The sequence below is a fragment of the Procambarus clarkii genome, chromosome 78, assembly GCF_040958095.1.
Source record: "Procambarus clarkii isolate CNS0578487 chromosome 78, FALCON_Pclarkii_2.0, whole genome shotgun sequence".
In the NCBI taxonomy this organism is placed as follows: domain Eukaryota; kingdom Metazoa; phylum Arthropoda; class Malacostraca; order Decapoda; family Cambaridae; genus Procambarus; species Procambarus clarkii.
Window position 1 is genome coordinate 13,716,346 of NC_091227.1, and position 13,916 is coordinate 13,730,261.

Below are 13,916 nucleotides of genomic sequence, written 5' to 3' on the forward strand. Positions count from 1 at the left end.
CACAAGTTCCTGAATGATTCACTAATCAGATTTATAAACGCTGTTTTTACTAGAAGAATTAGGTGGATTAACACACACATGCAATTAATGATATATATGTTTATTATCGGTTTTTGGAGGCGATGAGTCACAATAACGTGGCTGAAGTATGTTGACCAGACCACACACTAGAAGGTGAAGGGACGACGACGTTTCGGTCCGTCCTGGATCATTCTCAAGTCGATTGTCATTCACACTCAACTTAAGAATGGTCCAGGACGGACGGAAACGTCGTCGTCCCTTCACCTTCTAGTGTGTTGTGGTCTGGTCAACATCGGTTTTTGGAGTTTGGTTTTCGTCTTTCCGACTCTAACAGTTCCTCTGCAATTTGGTACCTTTTGGTACCTTTCTGATGTGTGGTTTGGTGATAAACAAACCACACATCAGAAAACGAAGAAACGACGACGCTTTGACCGTCATTTATCCATTAAGTCCAGAACGGACAGAAATGTCGCCGTTTCCCCATTTTCTGATGTGTGATTTAGGCCTCATATCTTCAGCCACGTTATTGTGGCTCATCGTCTGCCTTTGATACCATGCGTTCGCTCCTGTTTCCTGCGCTCGACTTTCCCCCCTTGCTTGACTTAAACTTAAATTGTTACAGGTTTAACCACTCTTTTCTGTTTTTCCGTATCATACTGAGGTGTCTTGTAATTTTCCACGGTTTTTTGCCTCTCAATAAAATAATAATAATAATAATTTTCTGTATCAACATAGAAATGAGTCTATAACTTAGATAATGTACATACATCAGGAACACAATAGTAGCTTGTTGTGACTTCTGTGGGACGCCTTTGGCGTCAACAAATTCTAACTCTGAAGTCTATACTCACGCTGTAATTATAATTCACAATAATTATGTCTTTTGTTAGTCGGGTACTCCCATGTGTGTTTTCTTATGTGGTTTCTTATGTGGCTCATTGGTTGTTAAGCTTACTCTGGTTCTCAAGCTGCTCTGGGTCTCAAGCTTCCTGTGGTTCTCAAGCTCGTTCTTTTACTCAAAATAGTTTATTTATCCAGCTAGTTTATGTGTTAATCAAACTCGTTCTCTTTCTTAAGCTTTTACTGTTTCTCAAGTTTGTTGTTCTTCTGAAGAAATGATGTATTCCTTAAGCTTTTCATAAGAAAACAAAATAACCACACTCTTCTCATCATCCATGTAGTGTTAACTCTTCATTTACCAGTCTTCATATTAGGCTTCAGGAAATAATAATGACAGTTGTTTATATATTTCAAGACATGTATTTATGGATGACTAAACAACGTACATAACGAGATGGCATTCATTATGTGTATGATTTTCATGAGTATTATTAATGTTAAACAATATAGAGTCTGAAAGGGGAAGTATAGACATGCTAACTCAACAGAATTATTAGTTAAATTACTGTACTGCTTCAGCAAATGGCTTTTGCAGGCTCTCTCTGCGAGTGAACTCTTTATTTTCATACAAACATATATAATTAGCGCTGCTGGCAGTTCTAAGCTCATTGCCTATTACCTCTACAGGCTAAGTATTCCAGTGTTAAAAATGTATACAGAGTAAATGGATAAAGATTGCTTTCGAAAATTCTTGTGACGCATATAAGTCAGCAGAAACGAACTCTCAATGTTTCAGATATTAATGCATATTATGCAAATTATAACTGTGTATTCAATAGTCATCAATAAAAGCAGATAGTAATTTGGAAAAAAAATCAACTGAATTCTAACGATGATCATTATAATGGTGCTCAATGAACTGGTGTTCATTTTATTGGGTTCAATTCCATTGGTGTTCAATCTAGTGGAGCGCATCGTGGAAGACCTTGACGTAGATTCTCTTGATATTGGGAGACTCAAGGAAGACGCGATTGTCTGGGACTCTGCGGTCGACGGGGTAACCCATGGGCCGCTTGTCTGGGTACTTTTCTCCGTGAATGCCACACTGAGCATGCGTGGCGCCTAGTTCTTCAGGATTGTCTACGGTCTTATCCTCGTCGCCGTTGGTCACACCCACAAACAAGGCGAAGTCCATTCCCCTCTCCTTACCCTTAGGCAAGAGCAGTCTGTTGGGGATGCCACACGACCGTTCGAACTCGTGAAGGTCAAGCCGGCCTCTGCTGGCTACGGCCTGGTCAGTTTTCCTCTTCAGTGTGGCGAAGCTTGGTCTGTCAGGAACTGTTACTGAAGAGTCAACGGACTTGCGAACAACGTGGTTAGTTCCGGGAGCAACTGTATTGAATTACAGAAAAAATACATGTTAATTAACATACAGTTTTTTGATTAGCATAGTATTTTTTTAGTCAATCAAAAAGTATTTGTCTCCAAAGTTGGCCGATACACAAGTCTCAAAATATAGCCATCTAAATTATAATACAATTACGGAATGAAGGATATACTTACGTGAATTATAAAACTTGTCCATCTCAATGCAGAACCAGTGACCCTCTTGCCAGGTGAAGGTGACTCCATTGCTGTCCTTAAGAGGACACAAGAAGATGCGGATGGTTCCTAGTACTTTTCTGCCATTGTTGTTTGTGATGTCAATATTGTAGGAAAATTCTTGGTGGTTGAGGCGGTTTACATCAGCGGAGATGTCAACGTCTGCAACGTTCTCAGACTGGTCTACGGCATTAATAAGACTAAACTCGAAAGTGTCAAAGTATGTCTTCAGTTCTCCATCAATGGCAACACTGTCCAAGACTACTCCAGGGAATGCGATGTCCTCTTTGGTGTAGGGAGGAAGGCTGTCTTTGTGTTCCTTGAAAATGTTATCCATGTATTTGTGAAGTCTAAAGAAGCTTGGGTCACGGGTCGCGGTCTCGAAGTGTTCCATGACACCTGGAGGCATGTCGAACTTGCCGTGAGGATCACCTTGGCGACCAAGCATTATGTGAGCTGTGTTGTGCAGGGCTCCGTAATATTGCGCGTTGGGGCTGTACACTGAAGATTCAATAATGTCTCCTAGTAGGTCGATGCCGTGCTCGTTTCTGATGTCAATATGGTTTCCACTTTTGTCGGTGATGTAGCCAAGAGCAATGGCGTCGCGAATGCGGCTCTCTAAGATAACCATGTCACGCACTCTAGCTACACCATCAACGTCTTCGAAGTGAACGTTGTCAGGACGAGCTGGGAACTCTCCGCCATACTTGTAGCTGGTATGTGGAGCAAATCCTTCGTGAATAACCTTTTCCCAGTGTATTTCATCAACAACATCCAGCCAGTTGGAGAGACGCTCAGAGTCAAAGCGAGCAGTAAGTTGGTGGTGAACCCAGAAGAAGAGCTCTCCCTTGCGGTCCAGGTGGTAGCCGTAGGAGTCCTTCCACCAGAAGGGGAAGTCCATATGCCAAGTAACGTGGTGAATGTTCATGCCAATATCCTCGCCGAAGTATGCCACTCGCTGTTCCTTATTTTTCTTTGTTCCGGTGAAATCCATTTTGAATTTGCCTGGTGTCTGAGTCATCTTGGCTGAGTAAGCCTTGTTGATGACTTCACTGTTGGTGAACAGGTGAGGAGTGACTTCGTAGAGTGGAGGAAGTACAATGCCATGTCCAAGATCTGAGTGGATGACAGCCACATAGAGTGCGTAAACAAACTCTCCTTCATTCACGCGCTCACGGAAGTAAGCAGCGTTGTTAATGAAGCCCTCCCACGTTTTACAGTGAATCAGAACTTCAAAGAGCATGAGAGCTTCTTCACGTTGGCGAGTGTTAAAAAGTGAGAACCAGTGGCGCTGCTCCAACAGCCTGCCGTCCCTGAGCTCCTCCATAAGGACATGGGCGGCTGCGCCAGCATCAGTGTAGAGGGAGGTGTCAGCCTCAGGGGAGAAGGTCCCGGCGATGGTCTTCAAGTCAGCATAGTGAAGGTGGTCATAGATGTAGTCGAGCAGGTGGTTGACGTCTTGCTGTCTCTTGGCTAAGGTCGCACCTGGATAAGATAAATTTTGTAAACAAGATATTTTTTCTTGCAGAAAGTAATAGCTGGACAAATATCACAACCTGTAATGTGTTTTAGGCTCAGACCTATGCCTACAGATTTTTATTAAAACTACAACACCTGTAGGTACAATTCTTAAAACATGAAAAACCTTTTATTTGTATGCATTTCTTGCAATCGAAATGACTTAAGTTTATTTCTGATACCGATATCAGTTCTTGGAATTGTGATCTATTTATATAAAATAGAAAAAAGGTCAAATGTAGTGACACAATCACTTTTGCTTATCAATATTTTCGGGTACAATGGTGCTTGATATATAAACAAATCTAATTTATCATTATCCATGAATAATAATAAATGTCCTTTTATTAGGTAACATTAGACAGATATATGTCGGATCTCTGTAATTTCAAAAATTATTAGGCAGACTTTAATTCTGCATTTCTAACCGCCAATTGGCGTAAGTCGAAGTTTATTCCACTTTACGAGTGCTGGAACGTCGCCACCTGAGTAAATTTTGTTATATTCTCAGTTTTCATTACCAATTATTCCCTCAGCTTCAGTATAATTACTTTTTCTCAGATATACATGTATGACAATTAATTGTTGTATATTTATTATTATCATCAGTTTGAGATTGTTACACGAACAACGGATAACTTGCAGTATAAGCTCTTGAAATGTTTGAGTCATTTGGTAAATGGTCTCACGGAGGACTTTGTGACGAGTAATGTGACTGGATCGTATAGGGAGTTACCTCTTGGAGGACTGTGACAAGCGGTGTCACCGACGACCATTTGACAAGCGATTTATCGTTGGAGTGTGTTACACTGATTTTCGAGGTCTTCATTAACCGGTGGCTGCTTATCTACCTTACATATGACCGTATGACCGCGTTCAAGACCAAAGGTGATTATTTGTCGTTACATATTGAACAGTAAAATTAATAGCAGTTATTATCGGTTTCAGTTCGGTACTCTGGGAATTGCATGTTATTATTGTTATAGATTCAGCTACTCTATTTCTAAATAGCACGGGTTATTATGAGCCTATAATGAACATTGCATGTTGTTTAAGATTCGCTACCTGGAACAAAAAGTTCCAAGTAACACGGGCTATGGTGAGCCCATAGACGGTTATCGCGTCTTGTGCAATTAATAGCAGCGAACTGATGCTATATATTCTGCCCGTCATCTATGAATGTTAGTTTGCTGTACATTTTAAGCTTTTCAACCCCAGATTTGTTTAAAATATATAATATTTATTAATGCATATTTTCATATAAATTCTTTATCAATAAATAGAGTCAGGTGATATAAATGCGTTAAATTTTGAGTTTGACTCGGTCGATGATGGGATCAGCGCCACTAAAAGCCAGATAAATGCAATTATCGATAAACACCTTTATCATAACGACGATCACAACAGGCACATCTGATACATAAATTATCACGTTGACTAGACCACACACTAGAAGGTGAAAGGACGACGACGTTTCGGTCTGTCCTGGACCGAAACGTCGTCGTCTCTTCACCTTCTAGTGTGTGGTCTGGTCAACATACTTTAGCCACGTTATTGTGACTCATCGCCTACATTATCACCTTTTGAACGTCATGTGGAAGCTCCCACGACCAGGTTGGACCTTATTGGATGTTTACGTTATATGGCATTCGCAGGCATAAGCAAATTAAGAAACTAAGGAAGGAAATAAAGTTAGACAACTATTCAAATTATGTCGGGACTTCAGAGCCAAAGTTCTCAAGAAATAGCTGTTTAAATGTTAACTCTCAGTCAAAATACATTCAAGGCTATAATAACAAAATATATGGATTCGAAAACTGGAATTACTATCGAATATTATACACAAATGTGAATTAAGGGATAAAGCGACCATTATATAACCTCGTTTATTTGCGAAATGTAGAAAGAATGTTTGTGTGAATTTATAGCATCATACAGGTTAATGTGCCGAAGATCATCATATACAAACGTGTCAATGACTCTATAATCGCAAGTTTCAATGTAGGAGTTTAGTCACTGAAGCAGCATCAGAGGTGACGGTCAGAGTCGAGAGTAAGATTAAGAGTTGAACTCACCCGAGACATCACTCTGGAACTCATCCAGACCCCTGCTTGGCCAGGCGGCAGCCGCAGCTACCAGTGAACACAAGACCAGGAGCTTCATGGTGACGAGTGATGGTGAGTGGTGATTGTGGCCGCCTTATATACCCCCTGATGACTTTAGGCCGCTTAGCACCCAATGATCTGATGCTTGTAATCTCTTGTATTTGTCAAATGTCCTTATCTCTGGACGTCGAACTGAATGGAAAATTTTGTTCATCCTCGAAATGAGTGTGTGTGTGTATTATATATATATATATATATATATATATATATATATATATATATATATATATATATATATATATATATATATATGTGTGTATTATATATATATATATATATATATATATATATAATACACACACACACTCATTTCGAGGATAAACATATATATATATATATATATATATATATATATATATATATATATATATATATATATATATATATATATATATATATATATATATGCAGAAAATCCACAGAGAAATGGGAGAGAGAGATGACAACACCTGACTGCAGAAACTCCAGTCAGGTGTTGACATAGGCCCAGATCGGCCGAAACGTTCATCTCTCTTTCCCATTTCTCTGTGGATTTTCTGCATACAAATGATCAGTGTTTAATGATCGTCAATTGCATATATATATATATTATATACGGAATACGACACAAAATGGGGTACCATAGCAGACCCAGCACTCAGACCAGCCATGTCAAGAGCCAAGAAACAATCCAGCTGGGACAGTCCCATTGAAGACAAAGGAGCCACAGCTTTGCTGAAGGCAGCAACAACCCCCAGTGATCGTGTACGCCTCACAGCTGTGCAGGCTCCCCATGCAGGGGACTTCCTTTTGGCAGTCCCTATGTCTGCGACAGGCACACGTCTTGATCCGCAGAAGTTTCGTATTGCAGTCGTTCTCCGCCTTGCTGCCCCTATCCACACTGTTCATAGGTGTATTTGAGGCGAGGCAGATGCTGACGAATATGGATTGCATGGCCTGCACTGTGGAAAATCTGGCGGTTGGCACATTAGGCACGACGAAGTCAGTGTCATCAATAAGAGAAGCCTTGCCTCTGCCCAGTGTCCAGCAGAGAGAGAACCCCGCAATCTATTAAACCGTGACTCTGTTAGCTTTGCCGGCTGACCAGACGGAATCAAACTGTGCCTTTGGAAGGGTGGCAGACAGTTGGCGTGGGACTATACTTGCGTATCCACCCTGGCAACCACATACATCAACCTCTCTGCCGGCCAAGCAGGAGCAGCGGGGAGACACAGAGAAAGATACAAGTCAACCAAGTACAGGGAATTAGACCACCGGTTCAACTTCGTTCCAATAGGATCTGAGACCCTAGGCCCATGGGGAGAGAGAGCAAGAAGGATTTTGGTTCCAGGCTTATTGACACTACAAGAGACCCTAGAGTGGCAAGTTTTCTCTTCTAGCGCCTCAGTGTCACGATCCAGAGGGGGAAATGCCCGCTGCGTCCTAGGTTCCTGCCCGGCGTCGGAGGAGTTCGAGGAAACCTACAGCCTCTAGGAAACAAACTTCCTCTTATGTCCTCGTAATGTTAATTTTTTGTAAACAATCATATGTGTAACTGTATAACTTTGTATAATAAAGTGTACAACATAAAAAAGGGGGGTGGTAAAAGAAGTGAACACTTATATGTATTCAGAGTTTCATGGCAAGTTTTTCTCTGAATGCTCTGTGTTCCCTTCTTAGAGGCTGTGAGTCCCTACAATTGCACCAGAGGTGGTACCCCCCAATATATATATATATATATATATATATATATATATATATATATATATATATATATATATATATATATATATATATATGTCGTACCTAGTAGCCAGAACGCACTTTTCAGCCTACTATGCAAGGCCCGATTTGCCTAATAAGCCAAGTTTTCCTGAATTAATATATTTTCTCTAATTTTTTTCTTATGAAATGATAAAGCTACCCATTTCATGATGTATGAGGTCAATTTTTTTTTATTGGAGTTAAAATTAACGTAGATATATGACCAAACCTAACCAACCCTACCTAACCTAACCTAACCTATCTTTATAGGTTAGGTTAGGTTAGGTAGCCGAAAAAGGTAGGTTAGGTTAGGTAGGTTAGGTTGTCGAAAAAACATTAATTCATGAAAACTTGGCTTATTAGGCAAATCGGGCCTTGCATAGTAGGCTGAGAAGTGCGTTCTGGCTACTAGGTACGACATATATATATATATATATATATATATATATATATATATATATATATATATATATATATATATATAATCTTTGGACAACACCCACCAGTGGGACTCGAACCCAGAAAGCACAACTACCTTCCAGTAGCTGGCATAACTAGTATGCTTTAACCCACTACGCCATCAGACCTTACAAAAGAAGTAGATAGTTCGAGATATATATATCTCAAACATCTCTACCTCCCGAAGGCACCAGATGAGTGAGGGGTCAGTCTGCAATTTTCGTCAAGCCACTGTCAATGTGAGAGAACTCGTGTCCAGCTTATAAGCCTATACTTGCATAAACCACAAGTGAAGATAAACAATCTTTGGACAACACCCACCAGTGGGACTCGAACCCAGAAAGCACAACTACCTTCCAGTAGCTGGCATAACTAGTATGCTTTAACCCACTACGCCATCAGACCTTACAAAAGAAGTAGATAGTTCGAGATATATATATCTCAAACATCTCTACCTCCCGAAGGCACCAGATGAGTGAGGGGTCAGTCTGCAATTTTCGTCAAGCCACTGTCAATGTGAGAGAACTCGTGTCCAGCTTATAAGCCTATACTTGCATAAACCACAAGTGAAGATAAACAATCTTTGGACAACACCCACCAGTGGGACTCGAACCCAGAAAGCACAACTACCTTCCAGTAGCTGGCATAACTAGTATGCTTTAACCCACTACGCCATCAGACCTTACAAAAGAAGTAGATAGTTCGAGATATATATATCTCAAACATCTCTACCTCCCGAAGGCACCAGATGAGTGAGGGGTCAGTCTGCAATTTTCGTCAAGCCACTGTCAATGTGAGAGAACTCGTGTCCAGCTTATAAGCCTATACTTGCATAAACCACAAGTGAAGATAAACAATCTTTGGACAACACCCACCAGTGGGACTCGAACCCAGAAAGCACAACTACCTTCCAGTAGCTGGCATAACTAGTATGCTTTAACCCACTACGCCATCAGACCTTACAAAAGAAGTAGATAGTTCGAGATATATATATCTCAAACATCTCTACCTCCCGAAGGCACCAGATGAGTGAGGGGTCAGTCTGCAATTTTCGTCAAGCCACTGTCAATGTGAGAGAACTCGTGTCCAGCTTATAAGCCTATACTTGCATAAACCACAAGTGAAGATAAACAATCTTTGGACAACACCCACCAGTGGGACTCGAACCCAGAAAGCACAACTACCTTCCAGTAGCTGGCATAACTAGTATGCTTTAACCCACTACGCCATCAGACCTTACAAAAGAAGTAGATAGTTCGAGATATATATATCTCAAACATCTCTACCTCCCGAAGGCACCAGATGAGTGAGGGGTCAGTCTGCAATTTTCGTCAAGCCACTGTCAATGTGAGAGAACTCGTGTCCAGCTTATAAGCCTATACTTGCATAAACCACAAGTGAAGATAAACAATCTTTGGACAACACCCACCAGTGGGACTCGAACCCAGAAAGCACAACTACCTTCCAGTAGCTGGCATAACTAGTATGCTTTAACCCACTACGCCATCAGACCTTACAAAAGAAGTAGATAGTTCGAGATATATATATCTCAAACATCTCTACCTCCCGAAGGCACCAGATGAGTGAGGGGTCAGTCTGCAATTTTCGTCAAGCCACTGTCAATGTGAGAGAACTCGTGTCCAGCTTATAAGCCTATACTTGCATAAACCACAAGTGAAGATAAACAATCTTTGGACAACACCCACCAGTGGGACTCGAACCCAGAAAGCACAACTACCTTCCAGTAGCTGGCATAACTAGTATGCTTTAACCCACTACGCCATCAGACCTTACAAAAGAAGTAGATAGTTCGAGATATATATATCTCAAACATCTCTACCTCCCGAAGGCACCAGATGAGTGAGGGGTCAGTCTGCAATTTTCGTCAAGCCACTGTCAATGTGAGAGAACTCGTGTCCAGCTTATAAGCCTATACTTGCATAAACCACAAGTGAAGATAAACAATCTTTGGACAACACCCACCAGTGGGACTCGAACCCAGAAAGCACAACTACCTTCCAGTAGCTGGCATAACTAGTATGCTTTAACCCACTACGCCATCAGACCTTACAAAAGAAGTAGATAGTTCGAGATATATATATCTCAAACATCTCTACCTCCCGAAGGCACCAGATGAGTGAGGGGTCAGTCTGCAATTTTCGTCAAGCCACTGTCAATGTGAGAGAACTCGTGTCCAGCTTATAAGCCTATACTTGCATAAACCACAAGTGAAGATAAACAATCTTTGGACAACACCCACCAGTGGGACTCGAACCCAGAAAGCACAACTACCTTCCAGTAGCTGGCATAACTAGTATGCTTTAACCCACTACGCCATCAGACCTTACAAAAGAAGTAGATAGTTCGAGATATATATATCTCAAACATCTCTACCTCCCGAAGGCACCAGATGAGTGAGGGGTCAGTCTGCAATTTTCGTCAAGCCACTGTCAATGTGAGAGAACTCGTGTCCAGCTTATAAGCCTATACTTGCATAAACCACAAGTGAAGATAAACAATCTTTGGACAACACCCACCAGTGGGACTCGAACCCAGAAAGCACAACTACCTTCCAGTAGCTGGCATAACTAGTATGCTTTAACCCACTACGCCATCAGACCTTACAAAAGAAGTAGATAGTTCGAGATATATATATCTCAAACATCTCTACCTCCCGAAGGCACCAGATGAGTGAGGGGTCAGTCTGCAATTTTCGTCAAGCCACTGTCAATGTGAGAGAACTCGTGTCCAGCTTATAAGCCTATACTTGCATAAACCACAAGTGAAGATAAACAATCTTTGGACAACACCCACCAGTGGGACTCGAACCCAGAAAGCACAACTACCTTCCAGTAGCTGGCATAACTAGTATGCTTTAACCCACTACGCCATCAGACCTTACAAAAGAAGTAGATAGTTCGAGATATATATATCTCAAACATCTCTACCTCCCGAAGGCACCAGATGAGTGAGGGGTCAGTCTGCAATTTTCGTCAAGCCACTGTCAATGTGAGAGAACTCGTGTCCAGCTTATAAGCCTATACTTGCATAAACCACAAGTGAAGATAAACAATCTTTGGACAACACCCACCAGTGGGACTCGAACCCAGAAAGCACAACTACCTTCCAGTAGCTGGCATAACTAGTATGCTTTAACCCACTACGCCATCAGACCTTACAAAAGAAGTAGATAGTTCGAGATATATATATCTCAAACATCTCTACCTCCCGAAGGCACCAGATGAGTGAGGGGTCAGTCTGCAATTTTCGTCAAGCCACTGTCAATGTGAGAGAACTCGTGTCCAGCTTATAAGCCTATACTTGCATAAACCACAAGTGAAGATAAACAATCTTTGGACAACACCCACCAGTGGGACTCGAACCCAGAAAGCACAACTACCTTCCAGTAGCTGGCATAACTAGTATGCTTTAACCCACTACGCCATCAGACCTTACAAAAGAAGTAGATAGTTCGAGATATATATATCTCAAACATCTCTACCTCCCGAAGGCACCAGATGAGTGAGGGGTCAGTCTGCAATTTTCGTCAAGCCACTGTCAATGTGAGAGAACTCGTGTCCAGCTTATAAGCCTATACTTGCATAAACCACAAGTGAAGATAAACAATCTTTGGACAACACCCACCAGTGGGACTCGAACCCAGAAAGCACAACTACCTTCCAGTAGCTGGCATAACTAGTATGCTTTAACCCACTACGCCATCAGACCTTACAAAAGAAGTAGATAGTTCGAGATATATATATCTCAAACATCTCTACCTCCCGAAGGCACCAGATGAGTGAGGGGTCAGTCTGCAATTTTCGTCAAGCCACTGTCAATGTGAGAGAACTCGTGTCCAGCTTATAAGCCTATACTTGCATAAACCACAAGTGAAGATAAACAATCTTTGGACAACACCCACCAGTGGGACTCGAACCCAGAAAGCACAACTACCTTCCAGTAGCTGGCATAACTAGTATGCTTTAACCCACTACGCCATCAGACCTTACAAAAGAAGTAGATAGTTCGAGATATATATATCTCAAACATCTCTACCTCCCGAAGGCACCAGATGAGTGAGGGGTCAGTCTGCAATTTTCGTCAAGCCACTGTCAATGTGAGAGAACTCGTGTCCAGCTTATAAGCCTATACTTGCATAAACCACAAGTGAAGATAAACAATCTTTGGACAACACCCACCAGTGGGACTCGAACCCAGAAAGCACAACTACCTTCCAGTAGCTGGCATAACTAGTATGCTTTAACCCACTACGCCATCAGACCTTACAAAAGAAGTAGATAGTTCGAGATATATATATCTCAAACATCTCTACCTCCCGAAGGCACCAGATGAGTGAGGGGTCAGTCTGCAATTTTCGTCAAGCCACTGTCAATGTGAGAGAACTCGTGTCCAGCTTATAAGCCTATACTTGCATAAACCACAAGTGAAGATAAACAATCTTTGGACAACACCCACCAGTGGGACTCGAACCCAGAAAGCACAACTACCTTCCAGTAGCTGGCATAACTAGTATGCTTTAACCCACTACGCCATCAGACCTTACAAAAGAAGTAGATAGTTCGAGATATATATATCTCAAACATCTCTACCTCCCGAAGGCACCAGATGAGTGAGGGGTCAGTCTGCAATTTTCGTCAAGCCACTGTCAATGTGAGAGAACTCGTGTCCAGCTTATAAGCCTATACTTGCATAAACCACAAGTGAAGATAAACAATCTTTGGACAACACCCACCAGTGGGACTCGAACCCAGAAAGCACAACTACCTTCCAGTAGCTGGCATAACTAGTATGCTTTAACCCACTACGCCATCAGACCTTACAAAAGAAGTAGATAGTTCGAGATATATATATCTCAAACATCTCTACCTCCCGAAGGCACCAGATGAGTGAGGGGTCAGTCTGCAATTTTCGTCAAGCCACTGTCAATGTGAGAGAACTCGTGTCCAGCTTATAAGCCTATACTTGCATAAACCACAAGTGAAGATAAACAATCTTTGGACAACACCCACCAGTGGGACTCGAACCCAGAAAGCACAACTACCTTCCAGTAGCTGGCATAACTAGTATGCTTTAACCCACTACGCCATCAGACCTTACAAAAGAAGTAGATAGTTCGAGATATATATATCTCAAACATCTCTACCTCCCGAAGGCACCAGATGAGTGAGGGGTCAGTCTGCAATTTTCGTCAAGCCACTGTCAATGTGAGAGAACTCGTGTCCAGCTTATAAGCCTATACTTGCATAAACCACAAGTGAAGATAAACAATCTTTGGACAACACCCACCAGTGGGACTCGAACCCAGAAAGCACAACTACCTTCCAGTAGCTGGCATAACTAGTATGCTTTAACCCACTACGCCATCAGACCTTACAAAAGAAGTAGATAGTTCGAGATATATATATCTCAAACATCTCTACCTCCCGAAGGCACCAGATGAGTGAGGGGTCAGTCTGCAATTTTCGTCAAGCCACTGTCAATGTGAGAGAACTCGTGTCCAGCTTATAAGCCTATACTTGCATAAACCACAAGTGAAGATAAACAATC

General features: G+C 41.7%; 1 protein-coding gene across 1 annotated transcript; it reads right to left on the reverse strand.

Annotated features, from left to right (window-relative positions):
* Positions 1-1,807: 1,807 nt before the first annotated feature.
* Positions 1,808-3,805, reverse strand: LOC123746134 (hemocyanin B chain-like). The gene is made up of 2 exons (XM_045727428.2): positions 2,425-3,805; positions 1,808-2,253 (listed from the first exon to the last, which is right to left on the reverse strand). The coding sequence occupies exons 1-2, from the start codon at positions 3,788-3,790 to the stop codon at positions 1,823-1,825; spliced, it is 1,797 nt and encodes a 598-aa protein (XP_045583384.2). The 5' UTR covers positions 3,791-3,805; the 3' UTR covers positions 1,808-1,822.
* Between the last annotated feature and the right edge of the window lie 10,111 nt (positions 3,806-13,916).

Coding starts and splice junctions, on each gene's coding strand:
- LOC123746134 (XM_045727428.2), bottom strand. CDS start 3,790: ATGGAGGAGCTCAGGGACGGCAGGCTGTTGGAGCAGCGCCACTGGTTC. Junction 2,254..2,424: donor GGACAAGTTTTATAATTCAC/GTAAGTATATCC, acceptor AATTCAATACAG/TTGCTCCCGGAACTAACCAC.